This window comes from Idiotropiscis lumnitzeri, chromosome 16 (genome assembly GCF_059441095.1).
Source record: "Idiotropiscis lumnitzeri isolate Australia: NSW breed Sydney's pygmy pipehorse chromosome 16, RoL_Ilum_1.0, whole genome shotgun sequence".
Lineage (NCBI taxonomy): Eukaryota > Metazoa > Chordata > Actinopteri > Syngnathiformes > Syngnathidae > Idiotropiscis > Idiotropiscis lumnitzeri.
The window spans coordinates 3,780,323-3,808,111 of NC_142406.1; the positions used below are offsets into that span (position 1 = coordinate 3,780,323).

Here is a 27,789-nt window from a genome sequence, read left to right on the forward strand (position 1 = left end):
CATCTGTCATCCGGGTGCAGCCACCAAAGATGCAAATGAGCAGATGCCAAAGGTGCCGGTGACAGCTCACCTCTCTCTTTCTGTCGGGATTCCAAATGACTGGCTCGGTTCAGCCGGGTAACGCTAATTATGTGCTTCAGGTTTTTGCGTGTGAACATCCATCTGCGGTGCAGTGTGACTCAAATGTTGGCGTGTGAGGCTTGCAGGCATCGAGCGAGTCCAAATACGTCTTGAGTTGATAAAAGTGGGTGGCATCCCCATGGAAGGATGAAAGTTGTGCTATATTGATTGAGCCCCAAATGTCAGGTGATCCTGTTCTTTTCGTCGTTGATTTTTTCGAAAATATCCGACTGACTTTATGTGCACAAATTACTCGTACGGAATCCCATGCGCCTAATCCCTCGCATGTGGCCATCCCAAAGCCCGGAAAAGTCTGTGATTGGTCTGATTGATAAATGAAGCCCTCCTCCCGTATGCTTTTTGGGAAGGGGGCCTCAGCGGGGTCTGGACAATGTACAGGAAACTTGGGACAGCTACTTATTAAGTAGTTAGGCCTTCAGACAGCCCGTGCTGGTGGTCACCTGGCCCTCTTTTTTTGGGGGTGGGGGGGGTTTGGCATCCCTTAGCCATCCGTCAGGTCTGGGACGCGGTCCACTCTGCTGCACTGAGGTCAACAGTTGTGTGTTTGCTCAGCCTGGTCAGGCAAAGAGGTGTAATTATTAGCGCTTTATCAAAACACAACCTCTGTACCGATGCAATTTTATGAAAGCTATTAAGAAATCTTTTTTATGTCATGGTCTGTGTTTGCTGTTTTTGATTTGGTATTTTATTTCACCTTTTTTCTTGTTTAGGGAGTGTCTTGTGGCCTTTCTGATTGTGTTCACCTGTCCTCCCTCGTGTGAACCAATCAGCTCCCTCGAACACTTTGTGTCTTGTCCAGGTGTTCCTCGTTGTCTCGTTACTTTGTTTGTATTTAGTTCGCTGGTTGCGTTCCATTCTTGTTGGTCCATTGCCGCTGTCCGTGTCTTCATACCCATCTCGCCCACTCCAGTCAAGTTTAGTTAAGTCAAGTTGTTGCGTTTTGCTCGTCACTGTTGATTCGCACGTTTTGATCTTTTTGTTTTTTTGAAGTTCTTTGTTTGCCTTTTGTTCTTGTTAATCACATACCATTTCAGTTACCTGCGCCTAGTTTCCTTTGGGTCCTCCTCAGCCCCCGCCACGCAACTTGACACTTCATCTGTATGAAACATGAGTTTAAATGTTTGTTAATAAAGAAATGTGAACTATTTGAAATGTCATTAAGACACTTTTTAATGAAATAGCGAGGAAGGAACAAACAACTTCTGCGCTATTGAATTTGAATACAAAAATGCGATTTTTGTTTATATATTTCAGGGGGGCATTTGGATTGTGAAACCAAATTGTACATGCAGACCTCACGCATTGGAACTCTTGGTAAGTCTTGAAAAATTGTCAGTTTTTTGTTTTATGCATTTGGCACTGTTTTTAAATCTACGACTTGCATTTCTGTGCCTGTCCAGTTGCACTGCGTTTAAAACGAGTAAAGAATGCATTTTTATCTCAAAATGGCCTTGTCCATTTTTTAACTTATTGCCATGTTTTGAAAAGGGTTATTTAAGTTACAGTAACAGAGTTGCATATCATCCTATCCTTTAAGTTGCGGTTCAGTTGTCTTTTGTAATAGTGGTGTTAAAAGTGCAAATGTGCATATATTAAAATTATTACATCCATTTATTGCATATATTTATTCAAATACATTTAAACATGTCGGTCTAAAAAGCTAATCTACCGTGACAAAATTTGCTCAAAAAGTATCCAGCAGCTCAACCAATGAAATTCAAGGTGAAACCGCATTTGAAAGAAACCAATAAGCAAAATTAAAGTGAAGTTATTTGATTATGGTGTTCTAAATTATCCTTCCCCATATTTAATTAATCAGACTGGCAGAAGCCTAAATAGTCTCATGTGTTAAAATAAAGTCCAAGCTCAGCTGTCGTGCAATATTCCCCCCGCCCCTTTTGCTCCAAATGAATCCGATGTGAATGTGGCTTCATTAACAGTGAAAGTCAGTTTTTTTGTGCGACTGCCAGGTGCAAGTTTCTTTTGGCCCGTGGAGTGTTTATAAACCTCATAAACGAAAAATCAAACATGCCGATTCTTGAATGGGATGTTGGAAAATAATTTACAGGCAAATAAAGTTGCGTGAGACCCGTTTGGTGTGTATGGTTCTGTTTAGCTCCCATATTTCCCCCTCAACACTCTTGCGCACTATAAAAGTCGAAATTTGTGTAGCGAGATATAAATGAGCGTTTTATTTTAAGAAGTCACTACCTTCCCGCCTGTTGTACACACACACATGTGCATCATCACTGCTTGATTGTCGGTGACCTCGGCTGATTAAACTGGTAAAGGGCAGCCGCTCGTGCAGCTGGCGGTCTGGCTGTCCATGCGGGTCCTCGGTGTGAAAGGACCAGAAAGGGAAGCGTAACTGCGAACGACCAGAGCGGCCACATTGTGACCCCGGTCGACGCGCTCCCAAGTGTGAGCACTGTGCTGCACTTGTTCCCGTCGGCGGAGACAAAAGAGCAAGGAACTTCCCCAGATCTTCATTTGGGCTCTTTGGACAACTCGAAGCCTCCTTTGGTGGAAACTGAAGCCTCCAGAAAGAAGACTTGAAGCGTGCTATCACGGTTGTGTGGCCACATGCAGGAATTTTGTCTCAAATGTGCCCTTTTGTGTTGAAAAAAAAGTTTTATTAGCTTGTGAATTCACTCATTTTATTGGCCTATGATTTTTATGAACATTGCATAGACAGGAAGTAGTAAATATAAAAAAAATGTGTAGTTTGTGAACCGTATCTGTTTTAGAGAAAGATGACTCATGGTCCTGCCATTGCATGTACGCATGCTTGTTGTTTCTTTGGTGGCCTGCATGTCAAATAAAACAAAGGGGAACCATTAGTAATGCTCATTTTAGGAGAAGAAATGGCTGCAAGTGAACAAAACAAGCCGGTCCTTCGCTCTCATCGTGGTTGTGCGCAATTACTCTCATATGGCAGGACAGAAAGAAAACAATAGCACGGCTTTGGGTTAAAAAGCTATGAAGCGCAAAGGCTGACTTTCAAGGAAAGGGCGAGTTAAAAAGTCATCAAAATAAGTTTTTAACAGGAGGAGCATTGGGGGTTGTTACATCAAGCCAACTTGGCCTTGTCCGATGACAAATTGTCCTGCAGTGGGACAGGATGGTTCAGCCAGCTGGTTGGCCCCATCGCGGGCTTGATTGATGGTGTTGATGTTCTAAAGCGGCCGCCAAACGCACCGAATACAGGACTTGTAATAGCGCGGCTGCAGATTGGCCCTGAAGATAGTAGGAAGTGAGGAGGGGTGGACTTCAGGGGAAAAGGACAAGTTCCCATGCATATGGTGGCGTGAAAATGCAGCTGCTGCTTTTAAAGGACACAAGTTTGCTCAATATGATGCCTTCACTGACACGCTGAGACTTCGGGAGTATTTTTGTAGCAAGCACATCAGCAGCATACTGTGTCGAACATTGAGGCACAAGAATGTCATTGACAAAGTCAGAAACAAGGACATTTTTTTTTTTAAACATGTTCTAGTTTTGGCTTGCAGTAACTGCACAGATGTACCTAATATTGTGGCTCATTTTTGTATATATATTAGGGCTGTCAAATTTCAAGCGTTAACTCAGGTGGTTAATCCAATTTTTTTTTTCGCAGTTCAATATTTTAACTCAGTTAACTTAAAAAATAATTTGCATATTTTGCCAAATTTTGCCATATTAACTGTACAGCATTCGCACGTCTCAGAATAAAATACCGTGTTCAAGTTACCCCTTGGCCTTGCCAACCAACACGGCTGGAGTGTTGGTGCTTGTTGGCCGTTTTGAGAAATGTTTTGAAGAAAAATACCTGGAAAGTTGTCTCCTTTTAGAGCATATTTAAGAATCAAAGAAAGCTATTAGAACAGTCTTTGAATTAAATATACTTCATATTTGGTGATTTTGCATCAATTCCAAGATATTATTTATCTAAATATCTGTTACGAGCGTCGCGAAAAATAGTAGTTGAATAATGTGATTAATTACGATTATTCATGCAATTTCTTTTGTGATTAATTAGTTAAAAAATAATCACTAGACAGCACTAATATATATATTTTTTTCTTTTTTTAATGTCAACACGTTAATCTTCTGTTATTTGTATTTTATTACACAGAAAAAGCACAACACTTCCCTTTTCAAACATAGAATGTTCTACAAGTGAAGCTGATATCAGGCTCAAAACTCTACAAAGTCCATCAAGCAAAAAGTCCAGGATCGTAGCGCACCGTAATTACACCAGTAGTTCCTCTATCATACTTTAAGCCCTTTTGTGCGCAACACTTTGATCAAGCTCGAGTCAGCCTATGATTGTGGGACGAGGTTCTCCACACACGCAAAAGGGGAAAAACATGGCAGCGTACGTTTATACTGGATTCTTTCCATCCTCATCTCAGCTTTTTATAAGACGTCTTTTGTCTTATTATGACCACATTACAAAGGGTCCGATTGCATCGAAAATAAGCAACCGACTGCATGAACATTTGAGCTGAGAATGGGAAAGCCGTGGACGTTTGCCTGCACGGGATCACTCCAAAGCTATTTCATTGTTTATTTGGTAAAATTAGGAAATCAGGAGATGAAAACACACTCATCGATGCGCGTGACGGAAAATATATAGAATAATTTTGTTTTTAATATCTTAACATCAAAAGGCTTGAATACTTTTAAGGTGGATGCTAGACAATCATGAATAAATTTTCAAACACGTCAATTGTCTCTAGAAGCAAATTACAAGCAATGACTCATTTGGTCTTAGTCTTCTTGCGGATTGATTATTCTTCGAAATAAGATTCTTAATAAGGTCCATCAATGAAACATAATGGCTTCTTCTTTTTTTTTTTTTTTTATTATGGGGCGTCTTTTAACAAGTCACACATTTTTCGGGTCAGCGCCTATCTGGCCTAAGGGCGCCTGAACTGACATGATGAATTTCTCTCATTGTTTGCAGCGTGTCATGAATCCTTGCATAGCGCTGCTCATCCTCTAATTTGTTCACATTTTCAAAAAATTGACCTCGATTAATCGTCATTCAAATAATCAATTCCTTTCTCAAACCGAACAATAGCTTTATTAATTTAACATTTGAATTAGCATTATCGAGTTCAGAATTGTAGAAAAATGGCTTTCTTTGGTTTACCGCACGTGTATGCATGAACACACACACACACACCCGCACACGCACGCACACGCACGCACACACATCATTGCAGTGAATCCTTGGATAACTTTGTTCACTTTTCACCCTTGGCAGGCAAGCGCACAAATGACAGAGGCAGAGCGGGCCTTGCAGCTGTATTTTTCACCCGCCGCCTCCCCTCTGAATGCACACACACACACACACACACACCCACACACACAGCAGTGCACAGTAGTCACAGAACATAATAGTGAGGTAACCACAGCCTTTTTTCCCAACTTGTGTGTGCGTGTGAATCTTCTTTATCTCCCCCCCTCCGCCTTATCTCTCGCTGCCTCTCGCACTGCTGCCGCTCCTCCTCTCAGATCTTTCATTCTCACCATGATTTCACAGACCTCCACTTACTCCATTGTGCTGAGAAACACCAAAATAAAAGACACACAACTCGCCTTGTCGTCTTTCTCATCCTAATAAGCATCTCCGGCTTGGATAATTACACGTTCAGCCCGCCGCATGAGTCGCTTGGCGGCGAGGACGCCATCGACTCTGCTGTCGAGGTGAGCAAATGTAATGGCAATGTTCTTTTTCATTTAGGTAGCGCACGGATATCCGCCAAAGCCATTCCTCACTCGTTACTTAAAAATATTGCATTTCATTGAAATGCACTTCTTATGTACTCAACAACAGCCGAACATGTTGAAGAGCTGCCTCTCCAAAATCCGAGAGTGACAATTGGTTGCTTTGAGCAATATAGAAAAGCTCAGAATCCAGGAACAGCTGTTTCTAATTCGTCTTATATGTTAAAAAAAAAAAAAAAGAACATTTACACCTATGTGCTCCAGAAGGTCTCGCGCAAAACGGTGCGAGCCAGAACCTCTCCACCCTCCACAACATAAATCCGCTTCTTTCCGAGCCAACTTCTAATTGATATTTTTTCCACAAACATCATCCAGTTCCGCGACGGCTTTAAATCTTAATCATTGCCGCTGCTCTCGACTAGACATGACATCATGCATGGCAACAGGTAGCACAGTTTCTTCCACGGGTATTTAATCATCAAGATTGCCATCATAACGGCTGAGCGGTCCGAGCCGCCGGTTGACTAAAGAAGGCGTCTCTGTGTGAAACGCTCCGATAACCCGCAAAGAAAAGACGGGACGCAAAGGACTTTGAATAACATCAACAGGGATCACGGAGAACCAAAACAGCTCCAACATATGCACATCGCCCCTTCCCAAGTTGGATGTTGTGGTGTCAGCCAGTTATTCCTCTAATCCTAAACAGATTGGCCACAGAAGAAAACCCTCAGCCGGGCCGTCTCCTTGGCGCTTGCTTCGCAGAACACCCATTAATCGGCAGCACATGGCGATAAGTTATGGAAGGCATTACGAGCCTTGCGGTGCATGTGGTCCACGGGTTTCAGCAATGACTATATACTATACGGCATTTAGGGACAAACTCACTGATGAAGAAAGCGTTTTGTTACAAGGGCTGGCCAAGGTACTTTCAAAACGTAATACATCACATAATACAAACCAATACTGATGTTTGAAAATAGTTGTAATACAATCCTGGATTGTATTTTTGCGTTGCATTTACTTTTATATAAAAAAAAAAAGAGTAAAAAAGAAAAAAAAATTGACGTCTTTAGCCGTCAATGGCAGTAAACGAGTTAATGGCTGTGAACAACACAAAAATGCCACCAAAAAATGATTTGTTTGTTCGCTCTCTCTCTTTGGCTTGCGGTTCTCAAAAGAAAAAAGAGGCAAAGGCTGCTTGCTTCAAGCAGTTTCTCACTCTCAATTTACTGTAAAACTGACAGATAAAACTGAAAAAAATGAACAATTATATGGTTGTATATTGTAAAACCAGTAGTTTAAATGAATATTCGAAAGTCAACAGTTCAGGGTCACATTAAGGTTTGTCTTAAAATGAACTCCCAATCTCTGTGATATTGAAGCACAAGTTGTTTATTTTATCCCTCCACATCTTTTGGACTTTCCCTCACACAGGTGGTTGTACACAGATGGAAGCAGCGGCCTCTTCACATGGCCCGAGGCTGCGGCCTCTGAAGCACTCCTTTGGGAGATCCACCTCACGGACCCTGGCCTGCTCTCTTTCATGCAAATGTGCAGCCGCCGCGCATGAATTTGACATCCTTTCGAATTGGAACACAGACACGCAGTGTAAAGACACTCACACGCGCAACAAAGCACTCACCTGCTCCTTCGTTGTTATTACTGGCTCCGGCTAGGACATATGTCATCGCGCAGCGTAGGCCTGGTTAATTGAGGTGACCTCAAAGCGGGCATAAAAGAAATGACGGTGATATTTATTAGGCAACATTTTCGCTCAATGTCATGTCAGCGCATTAGCATGTAAAATAGTTTCAATGCTTGGAGTCAGGAAACGTTGCCACGCTGCTCTCCAAGATAATTTCGGTGCCACCTACATTCTCGGAGATGAGTCTTATTTGTTGAAAACAAGTGAACAGAGTGATGAGCGCCCATCGTGACCTCGCAGTATAAAAGCAGCATATTTTGCTTTTTCAAATGGTGGCGGTGTAAGGGCTGGTCGGAGAATTATATTGAAAGCTAATGAGGCCAAATAGTGCATGTGGAACTGGAAATTAGCAGCGCCCAGCAGGAGATCTATAATTATTATATTGTTATTGCCATTTTCATATGGTTGCATACTACTCAGGAATGCCGTCAAATTAATAATCCATCCAAGCATTTGCAAGAATGATGAAATTGACACAATTTATTTGATTCAGCGGGCCATGTCGTTTGCTTTGGCGGGCCGGATTTGACCCCCGGGCCTCGAGTTTGACCAACCTACCTCTCGCACCAAAGTCAGCTAACATCAGCTCCATTTCATCTGTGATCCTAATGACAACGAGAAAATGGATCTAATAATGGCGATAACTTTAAATAATATTCTTGAAGGACGGAAATGGACTGTGACTACGCCCCGATTTGTGACAGGATAAATCCTGTGCTAAGTCAACGCAATTAGCCACTCCAAATAAACAGCAACAGGGTGGCCATTCTCACCTTAGAATAGGCTTCTCCTCAACAGTGTTTGTGGCTTATTCACTACGCATCTTTTAACGTCAGCATCCTGACAACTTTGTTGACTTTGGATTATTTGGATGTTTGCTATTCATCATCCAAACCCGCAATCGGAGTGACGGTTTTGCAAAACCTTCTTTTTCAGCCTCAGATTAATGCAGGGAGATGCCAGGTGTTCTCACTGTACACGAGCGAACTGAAAATATAGAGGAACCTCTCAAATCCAGACTACGCTTTCTCCATTTCATTTATTTAAGGAACTACATTTGACTCTTTTGTGAAAAAAATAGCTCTGAAGCGACATATATATTACATTTCTGAGAATTGATGAGTGGCATGGATTGAACTTCTTTTCCCACTTTTCAAGACCAAAGTCAGCGTATTTATTTGTAATTAAACTTACTTTTGGAGCATTTAACAGCAGCATGGAAATACTTTAATTTGTTTGTCCACTTCACACCTGTCAGCATGTTCTCTTCATATTTTTTTTTTTAAAACAGAGCAACACCCACATTCCCACCGAACTCCCAAAAAGGCGATTGTCCGAAAAACCATGGATTTCAAATCCATTTTTGTCATTGCATTGTCTTTTTCTTTCACATTTTTTTTCTTGTGTGTGTATAAAAAGCTCCCGCTTGGAGAAAAGCAGTCGATTCAAGAGTTGTGCTTTCACAGTTGTCGGCCCGGAGGAAAATGCGTTGTGGTTGGAGCGCTCGTTGCCAACACCTCCTCGCATGGGTCCGTGGAGATTACATTTTAAGAGCTTTTTAATGCTCATTAATACTTCTGGCTCCTCTGGGTTTGAGTTCTGTCTACTTCTCTGCACGGCTGACAAGAAGCTGTGCCAACAATACGAGCGACTACAAGACAGTTTTTTTTTTTTTCTTTTAACACAACCGTAACAAATTAAAATGTGAAAGCAGAGCAATCGCCGTGAATGAAATAATTTAGTCCACACATGCACAATTAGCGATATAATGTCCGTTAAATATGTTAGATTTATAATTCACAGACAAATAGTTAATAATATAATTGTGTGCATGTTTTCATGTGGTAATTTTAAGATTCTGGCCCGAGTTATTCTGGTCCGTCCATTCCATTTATGAGCCTCCCGTTAATTTTTCCCCCCCAGTTTCGGTATTTGCACTTTAATGCGACACACGTAAAACTCAGGAATATCTGCTCAAGTACTCAAAGGACCAAAAGCTACATTGCATCTTCTTGGGCAAAGTGGTATGTGGAAGTTTTCTGGACGATTTGTGATGTCTCTTTGCCAAGTACGGTTGATGAGCGCAGGATTTGGTTTCAATTCCAGCGGGTACGTCTTCGTAAAAACCACAAATAAAACCAATTTTTTTTTCTACTTTTGTTTATGTATGACCTAGATGTACAAGTATGCAGTGGACACGTTTTGGCGAGCGGCTGAAACTCTTCTGGGAAGACTTTCTACGAGATGATTGCTGATGTTGGACAAGAGGGTCTGGCTCACAATCTCAGATCATCCCGGTGGTGTTCGTCTACACCGAATGCAACCAAGCATTTTCGTATTTTTACACAAAATATAATTCATTTATTTCAGTTAGTTCAGGAGCACGAATATGAGAGAGGATAAAGAATAAATGACCAAAAATACTGTCGTATTGTTTGTCTACATTTGTTGCCGCACTCTTTGTATTCAAATCGTCACTTAAAAGAAACTACCACTGCAACATAGATGCAATTTTACATGATAAAGTATCGTTCCTCAGTTGTAACACATTGCCTGAACATTTACGCCGACTCAATCGACTGCAGTAACTTCTCAAAACCCTCTGTGATTGACTGAATTCTACGGCGCGACTTTGAGGCGAGCAGAAGAAGACGTTTAAAGCCATGAGTTCTGACACATAATTGAAAGGCTGAGAAACGGCAAAAGGAAACACTGATTTGTTTTGGCTGCGGAACGTTGCGCCATACTGCGTAACAGGCTTGCAGACTTTGATGATGTACTGCGTTGTGAGAAAGGGGAAAAATGGTTTTGTATGATCCGCAACCAGACATGCCCCCCCCCTAATCCCGCCCCTCCTTAAATAAAATGTTGGCAAATGTTATGAAGGGAGGTGGGGGTGGAGTATAAGGAGACATTTCTGACTGCGACTCATAAACCATTTTTTATTTAAATTGGCGTGCTCCCATTATTTGTTCACAGGGGCTTTGAGTCAGTCAAGGGAAACGTGTTCCAGTGTATGTATGAGGGGAGTCAGACACAGCGAGATGGGGAGGAAGAGGGAGGGAGTGAGGGAGAGAAAAAGAGGTGGGCTGAACTGTAGCCAGGTGTCAGCCGTTGCCATGGCATTCCATCAGGCGACTCCATTGCGGCTCATCAGTGCTGCTCGTGCGGCGGAGAAACTAAAAGTGCCTCTACAGCGCTGAGCTCCCACCCGGGGAACATACACAAGAGTATATCAGATGATTTGCTCTGGAGGTACATGAATGACAGGGGGGCCTTTAGGGTAATGCAACAGAGACGATGTCCACGCTTGCATGAGTGCAGCACTTGGAAAAACAATTTCATGAATAAATATATTAAAGAATAAATCTCGGCCACTGATGTAGTGGTGATGACGTGAATGTAAATTGTCGGTGCGGCGCAGGCCTCCTGAAAGGAATGTGCAGTATGGATTTTTTTTTTAATTAATGAAAAAAATTTTTTTTATTTTATCCACATGCCAAATCACAGGTGACACTTTCTGATTGGCGGGCCACAATGGGTTCTAAAATTTGACAGAGGGGCCAGACCAGGACCAGATGGATGGAGTGTTTTGGTAACCTCACCTCATCTGAGGAAAAAAAAATAAATTTAATTTTAAATGAAAGTCAACAAAAGCATTACAACAAAATAAAACATGAACAAGGTTTATTCATTCAACTTTCGTTCGTTCGGCGGGCCAGATTAAAACGTTTAACGGGCCGCATGTGGCCCCCGGGCCGTAGTTTGCACACCCCTCCTATAACCTCAAAACGTTTTGGCTCCTTCTGATACATCCGAGCCTTGAGATATAAGCGCTGTTCGTACCGCGACCGTGCTTACAAGTCAAAACAATCATGACGAATCAAACTTTATAAAAATATACATCATTTGATGAAGGGTTGAACGATTTTGAAAAAACATTCTCATGGGATTTAATTAATTTACAAATTACTTTAAATTTTACAATGTCCACTTCCTATGCATTTTTTTTAACAAACACAAGGAATAAACTGATTACAATAATCTATATCAGGTTTATTGTACATAAATCAAACCGAGCTGACGAGAACAGGCGGAAACAAAAAACAAAAGAGCAAGACAAATGGACACAAAAAAAATATGACAAAACATGAAACAGAACTCACTCCAATCAAAACAAAATCAACAAAAGAATCTTGATGGTCTAGTTAGCCAGAGAGGAGGATAGTTTATACTTTTAACCAGTCCAAAGCTTTGTTTTGGGCTCCTCCAGGCGAATAAACTTTTGCATGTTCATGACTTGCTTAGAATTCCAAAATGTCGGTGACATTTTGTCTCCGCTGTGCTCACGCTGCTCCGGCGTGATTATGCTTGCCACTGCCCATGGCTTTCATGAATATCACCTGAGATTGCTCCAAAAGTAGCACGGTCGATACACAAAAGCATCGTCGTCTCTGTACGCTACTGTTCAGCATCAACTGTACATATTCACCCGCTCAACAGCACTCGCTGCCTGCAATTCTTAGCAACTGTTGCTATGTGGAACATCATTGAACTGCACCTCTCGCTTGCTCTTCAAACACAAATGACTAATCCATGGCTGAGCACGCTCCAAGCTCTCGGCGCGGCCTCTGGAGCCCCTCGACGCCCCCCGTGACCCTCTCCTGGATGTCTCCTCATTACTTGATAATGTATTCACGCTTATGCCTCCGCGGCGCTCGCCCTGGCCTCGTAATTGGAGGAAGCAGCGAGCTGTTCCAACGAGCCGGGCCCAATTTGCACTTCATTTTATTAACAAAAAAAAAAAAAAAAACAGCCATCCCGGCTTCGTGGCGGGGCCTTGCCAAAGCCCACCAGGCTCCAGAGCGCATCGCTGACAAATTTCCTGCAATGTGACGACAGGATAGAGACTCTCAGCATCAGTGGGGTACCTCCGCTGGCCCCCAGGAGATGCTGTCATTATGCATGTTTGCAATCATGGGAGCTGAATACCCTGGCTGGAAGTGAGGAAGAGGACTGGCGGCTCGGGGGGGGGCGCGGGGGAGAGAGAATGAATGTTTCTGCTCGTCTGCCGTGTTTGGAGCTTTCTGAAATGCAAGCGCTATCATCGCAATGTTGTGTTTACCGCAGCGGGAGGCAAACACAGAGTCAGAGAGAAGAGGCGCGGAAACGCCAGACACAGTAAAATGAGCAAAATACATATATTAGGACTCTCTGTATTCAGCACACATAAGCTATGCAGAAAAGGAAAACTCATTTGAATATAAATGGAAGACAAGCAGGGAGTGTCTTTATATCAGCGCTCATCCCTCTCTTTTTGCCCTTTTTTTTTCGCCCCATGCATGAAAATATCCAGCCGAAGGCCCGAGACGAGTTTAGCCGGGAAGTCAGGATGTCGGTGCTAATTTTCTTCCTGTTGCTAAGGAGACTCTCTCTCACACAGAGGCCCTGATTCCCTCCCCCATGGTCACTGCGCTTTCAGTCAAAGAGGCTTTTCTCTTCCCCGAGTCTCCTCCGTTGTGCAATCAGACATTGAGGAGCATCTCGGCTCCGGGCTGCGGCGTGGGCCCGGAGACCCCAACATCTGGGAGCTGTGTTGTGTTGATTTCCATTGGGAGGGAGGGAGCGAGGATGGGATGTCTCCCCAGTGAGCGATTCAGAACAGCTACTTTAACACACAGCCAATCTTCTGCTGTGATTATCACGCTTGTGTTTTGCTGGATGTATTATACAGAAGTAACACACCCGCGCCAGAAGTGTCTGCCTACTTTGCTGGTCGCCACATGAGGGGAAAACTACCTTGCACGTACAGTGAACCCTCACTATATCACGGTTCATTATTGTGTCACAAAATACCCGCAGTATTGTTACTACTGGATGCAACATCATTTTAAGTTTAAGTTTTAAGACATATATTGTCAGATTTACATTTAGCGCAGGTCACTTGAGCAATATTTGATCGCTTTTGTGCAACAATTTGGTTACATTGTCTAGAGAAAAATTTATAATATTTTTTTACCATATCCTGTCAAAGGGTGGACCTTCAAAATAAAAGCTTGTGGTATAGTAGTTTGACCACACTTTCTTGGCCCGCGTAGTGATTTATTTAGCAGCCGCACCTGATAAACGAGCACAAAATAGTTTGAGTGCAACAGCTAAATAATCCAACAAGGCAAAAAATATGCATTGCATACATGTTTTTTAATTCTAAAAGTGCAACTACTATGAAGGCCTGACTTTTGACAGGATGTTACACCAGCATTGTACCAACTTGTCCAAGTGACGCGAAGTTTTCCAATTCATTAGAGATTTATAGCAATTTTACACTGTTTTGGTGTATAATAATTGTAGTCTTGATTAAAAAAAAAGATTGAAATCATTGTTCTTTTCTGCGCTCAATGACGAGAACTACAAAGAAGTAATTGCTGTAATCATGTGTCATCAATTACTGTGTTTCAGCTGTGTAAATGACAATAAACATATAACAAATACTCTCTTGAATATGTATGTGAGCAGGGAGTTCATGTGTACATGTTATGTTGTATCATTTTTGTGCTGGTCTTGTCTAGTCTGCAATTCAAATGGCAGGCTATGCTAATTTCTCATTGGCCAATGGGTCTGTTAATTGAACCTAAATTAATTCTGCCTAGCAACGAGAAGCCACGTTGTGACATGAGCGTGATAAATAATTGGCAGTTTACTACATTATTGTCAGAAGGCAATTAGGAATTAAAAAGCATGTGAGATGATGCAAGTGAGAACTCTAGTCCGAATACGTGTACCTAATCTCATTTGGATTTGTGAAAGTTGATTTGAAAGAGCAAAATGTATTTAAAAAGAAACAAACATTTTGGTTTTGTTGTAAAAACTTTATCTATCAAACAGTAATTCGAATTAAATTTTCAAACAGTTCGTTAAACTCTTATGTCTGTTTTCTCTGAAATACATTCAAATAACACAAAGCAACAAAAACAAAAGGAGAGAAATATTTTAATATTCCTGACAGTTTTTCATCTCAATGATACATTCCACAAACAAAATGTCATTTGCACATTTACACAATCATGCATTTGGCCATAACGTGAAAAAAAATCTTCACGCTAGAAACTAATGTCTTTTAAGTGAATATGCAGGGCTGTTTCTTGAGGGCCGGGCACAAAATGACAGGGATTTCACTGCTGAATCCTTTTAGCAGGACATTGACACATGAACCAGTGCAAAAAAAAAAAGAAAGACAGAAAAAACAAGAGCAGGAATGAGGCAGCGACCGGTGGGAGTGAAAAAAAAAAGAGTAGACAACCAATTTGGGAGTAATGCAACTAAAAACTGACAAGTGTAATTTCATCCATCTGGGCCGATGTGTAAAAAGCGCTGGCCTGAACATTCCCCATTCCCCTCTGATTGATCTTCCCCGAGTCTGAAACACCTATTATTAGCCACCAGTCTAATAGCACCAGGATGGCTCGGCGCTCTCCCAGGGGCCAAATCTCCGGTCATCTGCCCCCTCACTCACCACAGCTGTGGAAGCCAACCTGGGGGAGGTGGAGGGGAAGAGGGGAGGCTTGGAGCTGCCAAGAGGGGGTGGAGGCGTACCTGGCTGGGGGGGAGGGGGCAAGGAAGAGAATGGGTGGCAGAGGGGGGTGAGAGAGAAAGTGGTTGAATATTGGCAATGTGGTTGGGCAGAAAGACAAATACAACATGGACGTCATACTTTCACCATCTTACTTTCATTCCCAACATATGAAGATGTATGTCCACTAAAATAATGATGGCGTCTCAATTCACTCACAAATTGACTTATTCTTGTTATCTGAATGGCAACAAGCGGATATACGAGTTCATTGTATCTTTTGCCATCTAAAGTGGAACATGCACTTCTTCTGCCTGCCACTATGTGTCGCCGGCATAGATAGGTGAACAAAGATACATTATTTGACATAAATTAATAATATTTGGACTAGTTGTGGGGGAAGTCTGCAATTTAAAAAAAAACTATTTTTTTGTAATATTTGTTAAAACTGTAGTCCTAAAAACCTTTGTGAAAAAAAAAAATCAACCCTCATTGGTGCCATCCAAGAAACCACCACGCCCGAGGTAAAACAACCAATCAGCTGTGCTTTCCATAGGGATAATTGAAAAAATTTAATGTATGACCAAATTAGATTTGTATTTTTTTTTTGGGGGGGGGGTTGAATTACAAAGTGCAATTGCACTGGAGTCACTGTGTTTGCACAACAAATGTAATACTTCTTTTATTAGAAGTAAAATTTACGCAATTAAGTATTTAAACTACATTTAGTTTAAAGAAAATAATTTGAGGCTATAATTCATTTTATTAAGATCAGGGCATAAACAGCCCACTTTAATTGAAATAAAACAAACTCAAGCCAATTTTTTTTCCAAGTTCCGATTATTAGCCACATTAGGGCATTTTCCCTCTACAACTTAATTCCCTTGGAGCGGGCTCTTCCAAAAATAATCCACTCTTTAATTCAATCATAAAATTAACACCTTTTCAAATAATAAAAATTCACTTAAATGACTCTTCATGCTTGAATAAACTATGATTATTAACATGCAAAAAAATAATCTGAAAAATCCAGGCCAACACTCAATTAAAGTGAGCAACATGAAGCAAAAAAAACGAAACGAGCCTTGTCCTTTTTGGGGTGATTTTATTTTGGGCTGCATGAAAGGTTGCAAGTCGACTGTTAATCCGCTCTTCACTCACTCTGATTGATTGGGCCCCCGGGTGAGGCCTAATGCATTTTCAAGGGCAATGATGACAATAATTGGCTACCTTCACTTCACCAAAATGGACAAAGTCCTAAAAATTCATCCACTCAACACTGACAGATCAGAGGTAAGAGAAAAAAAGCTTCCATCATTGCTTTCCAGGCCATGGAACAATAATTATGATATTATGAGGTTACTGCTGATATAGAAATGATAAAGGTGGACAGTGTTTTCGCAGCTTGCCTATTCATCAAGATATATTAAACACACTTTGTTGATTATTCTGTTGTTCTGTTATCTTAAGTGTTGCTGAAATTTAAAAAGTGGCTGTATGGAAATTAAATCAAATAACTTGGGAGCAAATATTTGACACCTGATACAAGTGCAGTTTCACGTAGGAGGAGATTGTGGGCTCTTAAACAAAGGTGAAGCTATCGCCTGACAAAGTTGTGCCATGAGAAACAGAGCAATACGTTTCAGCAGGTGTGACTTCCTTTCTTTTCGCTTCTTTTCCACCTCACTTCACATTCTTCAGCTGCCCGATACTTTGCATTGATGTGCTCAACACTTCTTTCTGCAGGGTGCATTCATGGTTATACCAACAGTTCTTCCAATTTATCTAATCCTTTTTTTATGTATTTCAAAAATAGGACTATGATGACTTGTGAGTTCCTGACTCTTTCTTCTGCTGATTTAAAATAATATATGTATATATATATATATATATATATATATATATATATATATATATATATATATATATATATATATATATATATTATTTTAAATCAGCAGAAGAACGGGTATAATATAATATATATATATATATATATATATATATATATATATATGCATGTTTCTTTGCCGAATTTCAACACAGTACTCTAGGCTCTCCTCAGGGGTCCCCCCATTGTTCTTTACCGGTCCAATTCTTGAGCCCACCTGCAGTGGACTCCTCCAGTTAAAATGACGTCACGTGCTCTTTATAGTAATTTCCCCTACATCCATATAATTTTCTGCATATCCTAAATGGTAATAATAATAATAATAATAAATAAATAAATAAATAATAATAATAATAATGATAATAATAATAATAATAATAATAATAATAATAATAATAATAATAATAATAATAATAATTACTGCCTGTCGTTTTATTTTCTCTTCTATTCCAATGTCGTATTCACATCGCCATTAATGCATGCCCTGCACTACTTAACCATTTCTCTAGTTGTCAGGCATTCTTTATAAATTCCGTCTTTTTCCCCCCTCCACTGTCCGCACGATGAAAAGGTGCTCTAATTATTCAGTTCGGATTAATGAGAGCATGTGAAGTAGGCCTGGGCCTTGGACTACATTAGAGGCCAAGCATGTCATTTGCAACCGTTGGTGTAATAATAATATAAAAAAAAAAGATGCGTGAGTGAGCGGGAGAGAAAATAAAGAGGATGTTCAGCTAAAAGAAAAAGGTATCTTTGTTTGCTCCTCTTTGTTTACCAGGGGACTCTTTTTTTTTTATTTCAGACAAATTCATCGCAACGGCTTTCAAACAGGAAAATGGAAATGTTGCTTCTGCCCTCTATTTCAGCGTCCTGGCAACAGAGCAATTTTCTATCATCAGGGATAAACGGCTTCGCACAGTACATTCTGGGAAAAAAAAATAAAAGAAAATAAAAAAAGAAGCCCGTGATTGCTGCCCTTCCTGTCTGTTATCTAGCGACCAAATCCTCTCCTTCATAGCAGCCAACTGTGCTGCCGCATATAATAATGTCGTGGATTACGTCGAGAGTGGGAAAGGGGTCCCATGCCGTGCAGCACGCACGTATAAGAACATGTTCCATTACTGCTCCATATTTCGAGATTTTTGCTCTTCTTTTCTCCCAGATTGGCTGTGTGGTTTAACAGAAATTGAAATTAAATCCATTCGGAGCAGCGCGCGGGCCTTTTGTTTGCTTTGGTCACCACGTGAACGTGCACACCTGCACCATGGAGATGATATGCCAATGAGCCCATCCTCAAAGCATGATGCATAAAATTTTCACACAAAATATATGTTAGTTTTTCCAGTCACACAACACATCAAACGTTTGTAACCGGTGCGTCATTTCTGTGCGTAAAAGCGGTGCGCCACCGTTTGGCAAACAGCTGCGTTAAGGGCCGCACGTGGTCATTTGTGACTGATGCAGCGGTGTGTGCGTCTCCGACGCCTTTCTGGCTGTCTGTGACACGCCAGTGGGAGACATCAAGTCTCATAAACGCCTCCCGGTCTCTCTCTTTAGTGGCAACCGCCGGTCCCCTTCTGCAGCCAAGGAGGGTGGCTTTCCACGAGAGCCAGTCAAAGCCACAGTCACACTATTCTGGTGGAGATGCAGCTCCCGGTTAACGCACACATATGATTTACACGTGGGGCCACAAAGGGGAAAACAGACACGCAGGGTCAAACTGTAAACAAGTTTGAGCGTTAAAAAATATATTGCAAATATGAACAGTAATGTTTAAAATATTTTCCGAAAGCAGGTCGGGGTATCAGGGGAAATCCCACGGCTTGATAAGTGATTTTAAAGAGTCATTCATCAGTGTTCATAAGACAGACCACTTAAATTAAACAACCATTGATTGAGCTCTGGGTCAATCATCTACTTACAGGAACTAAGTGATTTTTTTCACGTCAAGTTGATCATTTTGGGCGTTTTGGGGAGGCGGAATTTGACGTATAATGAGCAAAAAAAGTCCAGTGACAACAATACACGCATTGTCTCATTGTCATTGTATTTCTAAAATTTCGATACCGCACATGACACGCAGAAACACACGCGTTCAATATTTCACCACAATATTTAAAACAAAAATATACATTTTAATCGGAATAGAAAGATTGTTATTTTAAATGTTCTTATCAAGCTGTGAGACCACGAAAATCACTGCGAGCAATAAAATACGCAGCACCACAAAAGGTTATTAACTCTTACCTTCAGCCCATTCATCTATTTTATTCCTATTAGTAAAATAAAACAATAAATAAATCCACGTGGGTGTGTTGCAGCATTGCCCGCCTGCATGTGCTTCTCTCCTGCTCTGCTGCTGGTGTAAAAATGATTATCCGGCAGCCGGGTTGTTGCACGTTTAAATCGCGCAAAGTAAATAACAACCGTAGTTGACGATAATAGCAAGGTACCAAGTTCTTGTTAGGCTGAAAAGTGAAACCAAACGCCGCGTTGAGACGACCGTTCTTGATAAGAGGATAATTGAGGCGACACTGGCGTGTAATTAGGGTATAATTTATGCTATATCCACTTTTATTCCAGCCTCCCAAAATAAAGCCAGTCCACCATCATTACGCGGAATTGTTCTAAAATTTATATGGCTGCAATTTGAGCAATAGTGAGCCCGCTAATCAAATAGGTCTTCACACTACCTTGACTCAACGTAATTACAGTATTTTCATGGCCTTTTTGTGAGATGCGTTAATGCTACACTCTGCAGGGGGGGGTGTATAAAATGGTGACTTTTGATACAAAATTAAATATGATTTTATAGAGAAGCTCACAGACCTCACCGCAGGGAGAAAGAAACTGGCACATTTTTTTGGAATCTCCAAGTCACCCGTTGCATTTTGGGGGATAGAATTTCTGGTAATATCATTATTAGCTGTGCCATGTGTCTGTTTCTTTTCAATCGTCAGAGCAATCTGATGGGATAAATTGTTATAGTAAACAGAGGATGGCTGCAAAAAAGAGAGGGAGGGGTGAATATCTTTATAATAATTGTTAGGGCAGTGCAAATATGTGGATTTATTAGTAAAATAAATGTATATAAAAAGAAGAATACGTATTACATCTATTTTTCCACATACTATATATGCATCTTAATGCTTTCATAATTGGTTTAAAATGTGTCTAGTAAGAGTGTGATGTGATGGGGGGGGGGCAAATATGTGCTGCTGGTTCGTTATGCTAGTGCACAATAATGTGCATTCTATAGTGCGTAATTTGGGTGTTTGGGTTGGGCAAAAAAAAAAAAGTGAAAAGCGATAGGGCAATTCCAAGCAGCTCAGTTTGTCTGTGGGAATTAGGCGTCTTTCCCATCCGGTATTATTCCCCCGCCTCGTAGTTGTAGTCGGAGCTGGTAAGATGGGTTAACTCCAGCTCAAGTCTCCGTGAAGCGCACAGCCCTGCATGATGACGTCGCGCCCGGATGACCAATAGGAAGGCGCTGCCCTTTGGAGACAAACCATTTTACTTGTAGTGTCTGCACCAAGTCTGCAAGCAAGGGCGCAATTTTAACAGTAAAAATCTTCCCCCTCTTCTAGTCTACTTTGAGTGAGAATTATCACGGGACGGAGAGATTAAAGTCGCTCGTGGTGGCGGTGGTGGTGGCGGGGTTAGAACCCGGGACCTTATCGGAAAAGAGCAGCGCGCGGTAAAGAGAGAGAGAGAGGAAGCGGATTCGGTCTTGAGAGAGAGGGGGGTGAGTGCTCTCAAGGCAGGAAAATTCGATGATGACCATGACTACGATGGCTGACGGTCTGGAGGCGCAGGACTCGTCCAAGTCTGCTTTCATGGAGTTTGGCCAGCAGTCCCACTCGCAGCAGAGCTCGCCGTCCATGGCGGGCGCCCATTACCCGCTTCACTGTCTCCACTCGGGAACGCACCACCACCAGCACGACAACACCGCCGCCTATCCGGCCGGCAACACCTACAACAGGTCCCTAGCGTACCCTTACGTGAGCCATCCGCACCACAGCCCTTACCTGTCCACCTACCACAACAGCACGGGAGGACAGACGAGGTTAGACGGCGCAGGTAAGACCAAAAACGCTTCTGATTATTTCTTTTTTTCGTCCGCCTCTATTGCGCCTCCTGCACGCGTGCGTAAAAGCAGCCAAATAATTCGATTATGTTCCCAAGCCATCCTTTTATGTCGGACGTTTATGTCCTCCTCACCCCCCCTCCAAAAAGAAACAACAACAGGGTGTGATCATCCGCATCGTACAATCCAAATCAAGCAGCCTTGAATGTTGCAATTAGCATTTAATTGACACGTCATTACCGGCTATATCTGAAAAAATGACAGCTCCCGAAAAAAAAAAAACGGGCCTCACTGCCACACGATGTTGCCGATTTGGGGTGTTTCAAACGTGGTTTTTGAATGATAATTGCTTCTTTTTTTTGTTGCAGAGCAGCAGAAAACGACAGTGATAGAAAACGGGGAGATTCGTTTTAACGGCAAAGGGAAGAAGATCCGCAAGCCCAGGACCATTTATTCCAGTTTACAGCTGCAGGCGCTCAATCACCGTTTCCAGCAAACCCAGTACCTCGCCTTACCTGAGCGGGCCGAACTGGCCGCCTCGTTAGGACTGACACAAACGCAGGTATGGGCGAGGCGGATGCATTTTCAAAAACTCAGCGGTATTCATGCGCAATTACATTGCAATTACCTCTTATTTTGCAGGTAAAGATCTGGTTCCAGAACAAGAGATCCAAGTTCAAGAAGCTCCTCAAGCAAGGCGGCAATCCGCACGAAAGTGACCCCATGCCGGGTTCCATGACTCTCTCCCCGCGCTCCCCGTCCATCCCGCCCATATGGGACGTCTCGGCTTCATCCAAAGGAGTAAACATGGCAGCCAACAGCTACATGCCAGGCTACTCTCACTGGTATTCATCCCCGCACCAGGACTCCATGCAGAGATAGACTTCGGAGGCCTCCGAGTGCGGCCTTGAATTTGGGACGGATAATAAGGACGCACTGGCATTTTTTTTTTTTTTTTAAAAAGCATATATGACTGTACTGCTGTCATCCGTCACCAAATACTGTCAGTGACATTTGAGCCAATTTGGGCAAAGACTGACCCACGTGTGGACTTGTACACTGCTTTATTTTTTTGTTGTTGGAATTGTGTGTCTGTAAATAGAATCAGCCACTTCACTTGTACATACACTTTTTATGTTCTGTCAGATTGAGTAAACCGTGACTCAAAACATGCTCTGTGTGCTTTAAAAAAAATAATCTAAACAATTCTCACTCGTATTGGGCCAACATTGCATGCAAGAAACGCGCCATGGAGATCCAAAAAAGCATGAATGCTCGAGCGAGGAAATGAACTTACCCCTGCACCGCCGCTGCCTACATTCACCTCCAAAGTCTCTCGCCGCATGCAGGTCATTCCACCCTCAATTATTGGAAGTATTGACAAAATGTTTTCTGCCGTCTCTTCGTCCTAATGCAGGCCGTTAAATGCCAAGCTCCGCGGGATCGATGCCGAACAAAGCAGCCAGCTGCAGTGGCGTTCAATATGAAGGAGATATTTGGGACAATTTGCGGGGTTTTTATCCAAGTGAAGCTTTTTTCCCCCTCTTTCTCATAAATGCAGGCATAATTAGGGTAATTTTTGATGTAGCCCGCTGATTACAGCGTTTTTACCGTCAAAGATAATTACCTGTAATTTTCTACCACTTTAATACTAAAAGGCATCTTTATTTTGGTTTGGAGGTAGCGCGGATGGAACAAAGAGGGGAAATTATTCGCTTATTCATATACAAATTGTCGAGAAGAGAGAGCGTTGGGGATATTATCTGAAATGACGACTGCGTGGTGAAAAGGCTCCATGCAGCTGTCAAAGTCGCGGATGCCCCACTGCATGGCGCACATTCAGGATACCTGGGGGGCCCCCACCCCCTCGTCCCATCACGCACACACACACACACACGCATGCACACGCACACACACGCACACGCTACGGGCGGTCTGCACCATCCGAGATGTGTGACCTGCAAGCACGCAGCAACGCCGGGAAACATTAAAAACATCAACAAGATCCAGAAATATCACAAATAACGCCCCATATCGTTCACAAAAAAATGATATATTATCTAATAGATAGCTAGATGGCAGCTAGCTTGCAATATATATATATATATATATATATATATATATATATATATATATATATATATATATATATATATATATATATATATATATATATATATATATATATATATATATTAGCCAAATTTCGAATTATTTAATTTCTCAAGATCCATTGGCACTGGATTGTGCAGTTGTGTCTCCCTGTTGAAGGCCCGACCAGTGTTTTTCAGCATATAGATTGACGTCCACCATCGTTGCAGCCTAACACCTGTCCATCACAATGCAAATCGGATTGACTAGTAGCACTCAGCATGCTAAAAGCAAGGGAATCCAGGTACACCCTTACCTTCTTCGTGCTTCTCTCCCACACCAAAGACGCAATGGCCGACCTGCACAGTCCATGGCTCCGTATAAGCAAATCCAGGTGGGAAAGTGTTTGCACACCGTGGTAAGGTCTTATATATTGCCTGCAAAATTAGCTGTTATTACTGTCACTGTTTAGTGATGGCGAGCTGGGAGAGAGGAAAGGAGGGGAAAAAGGGCCCTCTGCAATCAAGAACCGTGCGCATCTTTGCAAATTATAGGTAATTGTCAATGTCCAGATTATGATAATGGAGGCCCCTAATCCTGCATGGAGAATAATTATTGTGGAGTGTTACAATTGGAGCTGTCCGGTGAAACTAACTAACTAACTTACTGTCGTTATTGTCACTCGATTTGCTGCTAAATAAAAAATAAAAAAGTGGGGTGGGGTTGGGAGTAGTTGAGTGGAAAATATTCGGTTGGAGAAAAAATGCGGGCTCTCCATTTAATGGCACCACTAGTGTTTGTGCATGTGCCGCGTGAAAATATAGTCGAGGGATTTATGATTATATGATGATGTGGTGTGACAATTTCATTTAATTGGAACAAAAAATATTTGCTAAACAAATAATAATAACAGCCACGTGACAGACGGAGCAACCAAAATGCTATTCCATTAAATTGCATAATTTGAATTTGCGGTTTGTTTGCTTTTATATTTTTTAAATGTAAAATACTAACGCCTCGGTTGAATTAATCTCTGAGATTTTTTTGTTGTTTTTTTTATCGATTTTAATATATTAAACAAAAATACATTATTGTCTATAAGACAAAAATAGTGCACAATGGGTTAGTGAGTGGGTCAAATGCAACATCGTGTGGCGCCAAAAAAAATGTGCACGTGCAAGAGAAGAAAAGAGAAAGGTGCATTTAGTGTATAAGCTTTGTGCGCATGCTCGGGAAAATTCAATTAGCTCCATTTCAAACGCTTAAATATATCTCGTAAGTGGCAAGGTTTGTTTAGCGGTTTCACGGTGGCTCTGGTTGCTAATGACATGGTGACGCTGCGGAGGATTTCGCCTTCTTTTTGATTTTACCCGGAAGGTGGGCTGCATGCGGCCGGGAGTGGCAGAGCTCTGGAGCCGGCCTACCCCCACAGGAATGCGGATTGTCTCAGATCTCCGTGGCGTCCCCCACACCACCACCCACCACCTCCCTCCCCGTCGCCCCCTCGCTGTCATTCAAAGCGTCTAATTGTAGAGGACACAAAGCGAGGGAGACTGCAGACTGTCTGCAAGCATGCAAAAAAAAAAAAAAAATAATAATAAATTAAAAGAAAAAAATCATTGCAGTCGCGCGGAAAGTAACAGAATCAATAATAATGACAAATGCAGTGATGAAAAATGCAACTATAGTGTGTGTTGTATAATTTTATAAATAAAAGCCCCGGTTTCCTTTTAAATAATCATTTCGGTGACAGATTTGTGTTAATGCGTGTTTTTAAGACGTTGAAAATCCATAAAAATGGAAATAAACGGCAGGGCGTGCCAAGTGAAACATAATCTGAATAATTCATCTCACTTGCGGCTGTGATTTACAAGCATGTCATTTAAAAAATGTCACCCGAGGCATACAATGTTTTTTTTTATGACAGTGATATTGTGACGAATTTTCCAGTGTAAATCCGCAGGATAGATAAGACGGGAAAATAGAATCGGAGCTTGCAGAGTTCATTTAAACGTTTAATAGTCTTCCAAAAATGCAATAAATTACATGCACACATTTACACATTTTACACGTTTCTTCTATGACTGTCAAATACATTGCATATTCCCCTGAAATGTCAACACGAGTCCCATAGAAGTTTTTTTTTTTTTAGAAAAAAAAATAAATGAACAACAGTTTTTTTCTTTGTTTTTGTTTTTCTTTTTTTTTTAATATAACGTCCCCGCTCCGAGAGCCAACGAATGCTGTATCGAGTTGGGGGTCTGCAGGTGGGCGGCCACCGAGCTTCCGACCGAAGATGTGTACCACGACCCGGAGCTTTCCAAAAAGTTCGAGGCCGATGTGTTGAGGCTTTGCGGCTGCAGGCTATGCGGCCTGGAGGGCCCGTGTGTGTCCCACACGGCGGGGGACTGTGGGGAGTTGCACGCCATGGGGTCGCTCGAACTGGGGCTGTGTTCCGGGGGGAGCTCGCCGTTTTTCATGATCTTCTTCATTTTGGATCTCCTGTTCTGGAACCAGATTTTCACCTGGGGTAGAAAAAACAATAACGATGTAAGCAATCAAAAACTATATGATGCATCTTGTAAATTGAATAACGCGCGCAAATAACGTACGAAAATTAACATTAACAAAAATCGGCTAAATTAATGCGAACAAAATATGTTTTTTTTATCTCACCTGTGTTTGCGTGAGACCCAGCGAAGCAGCCAGTTCGGCTCTTTCGGGCAAGGCCAGATACTGCGTGTTCTGGAAGCGCCGCTGCAGGGCGGCCAGCTGGAAACTGGAATAGATAGTCCGAGGTTTTCGCACTTTCTTCGGCTTCCCGTTCACCATCCTCACCTCGGGCTCTGCAATCTCCTTTTCTGTACAAAATAAATATCTTCGTTTTAGTTATAATTCTATCAACGACAAATCCCATTTACCCCAAATTATGATCTATATTTTAGTCGCACAAAAATAGCCCCGCGTGTTGATTAAAAATAATAATTAATAGTAAGTTGTTACCTTGTGGACTCGGTGGAGCTCTGCTGTAGGCTCCAGCATACTGGTGGTAGGCTGGAGTCGTGTACGAGCTGTAGTCAGTGTAAGATTTGGTCGGAAAATTCCCAGCAGAAGCATTCACGGCCGGGTACTGGTACTGGTAGGCATTGAGCGGCTTTCCGTATGAGGCTGAAGTGGGCGAACAGTAGCCGTGAGAGACTCCAGCGGCCGGACTGTAGTAGCCAGAATCCGTGGCGGTGGACTCGGGTAAAGTAGGAGATTCCTGGGAAGGATGATGCATGGCGGAGAGCTGGAAAGTAGTCTGGAAATCTGCTGGTTTGACACTCGAGATTCTCCGGTCAAATACTCCAGTCATACTTCGAAAGGGAACGCTTGGAATAGTTTAAATAGTACAACAAAAACAAACAAACAAACAAAAAAGACAAATAAAAATAGAAGAAACGAGGCGTTGAAGCTCAAAAGTGGCGTGAAAACTACACTGGCATTGTGGGAATAGTCTCGGGTCGTCGGGCTCTTGTGAAGACTGCAGCCAGGCGCGCAGCAAAGACTTGGTTAAATCCTAAACGCGCTCTTACGCACGGCAGGGAGGATCTGGTTCCATTGGCCAGGATGCGCGCGCGGACACACACACACGCACACGCACGGGCACACGCGAGGACGCATACACACGCACACAACTACACTCAATTCACTTGGCAGCTTCCTTATTGGAGGGAAACCACCCGGACGTGGCTGCACTCTCGTGTGGAAGCAATTCCACTGTTGGACATGTTGCTAATTTATATATAACCGTAGATATAAAATAACACATTATTTAGACGTCAACCATTTGTCTTTACAAATCCTTACCAAATTCTTAAAACATATTTACTAAATATAAATATAAGCGCATGGGAAAAAAATAACAAACAAGCATTAGCCCAAAAAAATGAACATTATGTTGTGTTTATTGTTTCTCTAAGAACTATTTGTGCAGGTAATGAGTAAGTCATAAAATGATCGTCAAAATCTCCCACGCAAGCATTATAAGCATATACACAAAATCAATTCCTCACCCGACAGCGCATCCTTACCTGTTAATCACTTTTTAAATAAATCGCACGCCAACAAATGAGTTTTAAGCCCCACAAAAAGGTACACCAAAGAAAATAAGGCTGCAATCCACTGTTAAACAGGGACGACTAGTGGGGAAACCTGGTAACTGCAAATAGTCTCATAAATACCAAACCGGAAATACGTTGACAATAGCACCCGGATATAATGCGTATATTGAAATATATTTTTTATTTAATAGCACAGGTAAAATAGATAATTAAGCTTGAGAATCCCGCGTTTGTTCATTATATGTAGTAGTAGTAGTTTGTTAGTGGCTTATAAGAAGCTACATTTGGTACATGTTTCAAATACGCGTCTTTTCGTGAGATAATTGGGAAACACTTGTAAAATCAATATCTCACATACACAGTTCCAATGCACATTTTTCACTAGCTATCAAAAGACAAGTGAATATTTAACGTGAACTCGTGCACGTCCGTTTAAAAATAGCCTCCATGACCCGGAAATGCTTTATTCAGACCGAAAGCGCGCCA

The 27,789-nt window shown here is 41.9% G+C and overlaps 2 protein-coding genes and 1 long non-coding RNA gene across 3 annotated transcripts; 1 reads left to right on the plus strand and 2 right to left on the minus strand.

Annotated features, from left to right (window-relative positions):
• Positions 1–14,533: 14,533 nt before the first annotated feature.
• LOC148320903 (uncharacterized) lies at positions 14,534–22,858 on the minus strand. Its single transcript, XR_015847011.1, has 2 exons — positions 22,407–22,858; positions 14,534–15,158 (listed from the first exon to the last, which is right to left on the minus strand). It is a non-coding gene; the product is annotated as an uncharacterized LOC148320903 (long non-coding RNA).
• On the plus strand, positions 20,421–22,315 carry dlx6a (distal-less homeobox 6a). The gene is made up of 3 exons (XM_088319419.1): positions 20,421–21,102; positions 21,478–21,671; positions 21,752–22,315. The coding sequence occupies exons 1-3, from the start codon at positions 20,796–20,798 to the stop codon at positions 21,989–21,991; spliced, it is 741 nt and encodes a 246-aa protein (XP_088175545.1). The 5' UTR covers positions 20,421–20,795; the 3' UTR covers positions 21,992–22,315.
• Positions 22,859–25,202: 2,344 nt separating the features above from the next.
• dlx5a (distal-less homeobox 5a) lies at positions 25,203–26,741 on the minus strand. The gene is made up of 3 exons (XM_088318341.1): positions 26,204–26,741; positions 25,877–26,061; positions 25,203–25,725 (listed from the first exon to the last, which is right to left on the minus strand). The coding sequence occupies exons 1-3, from the start codon at positions 26,553–26,555 to the stop codon at positions 25,408–25,410; spliced, it is 855 nt and encodes a 284-aa protein (XP_088174467.1). The 5' UTR covers positions 26,556–26,741; the 3' UTR covers positions 25,203–25,407.
• Between the last annotated feature and the right edge of the window lie 1,048 nt (positions 26,742–27,789).

Bases quoted from the DNA above. Each gene is read 5' to 3' on its own strand.
- dlx6a (XM_088319419.1), top strand. From the start codon at position 20,796: ATGATGACCATGACTACGATGGCTGACGGTCTGGAGGCGCAGGACTCG. The intron at 21,103-21,477 runs GTAAGACCAAAA...TTTTTGTTGCAG, and splicing joins GACGAGGTTAGACGGCGCAG to AGCAGCAGAAAACGACAGTG. The intron at 21,672-21,751 runs GTATGGGCGAGG...CTTATTTTGCAG, and splicing joins TAGGACTGACACAAACGCAG to GTAAAGATCTGGTTCCAGAA.
- dlx5a (XM_088318341.1), bottom strand. From the start codon at position 26,555: ATGACTGGAGTATTTGACCGGAGAATCTCGAGTGTCAAACCAGCAGAT. The intron at 26,062-26,203 runs GTAACAACTTAC...TATTTTGTACAG, and splicing joins AGCTCCACCGAGTCCACAAG to AAAAGGAGATTGCAGAGCCC. The intron at 25,726-25,876 runs GTGAGATAAAAA...TTTCTACCCCAG, and splicing joins TGGGTCTCACGCAAACACAG to GTGAAAATCTGGTTCCAGAA.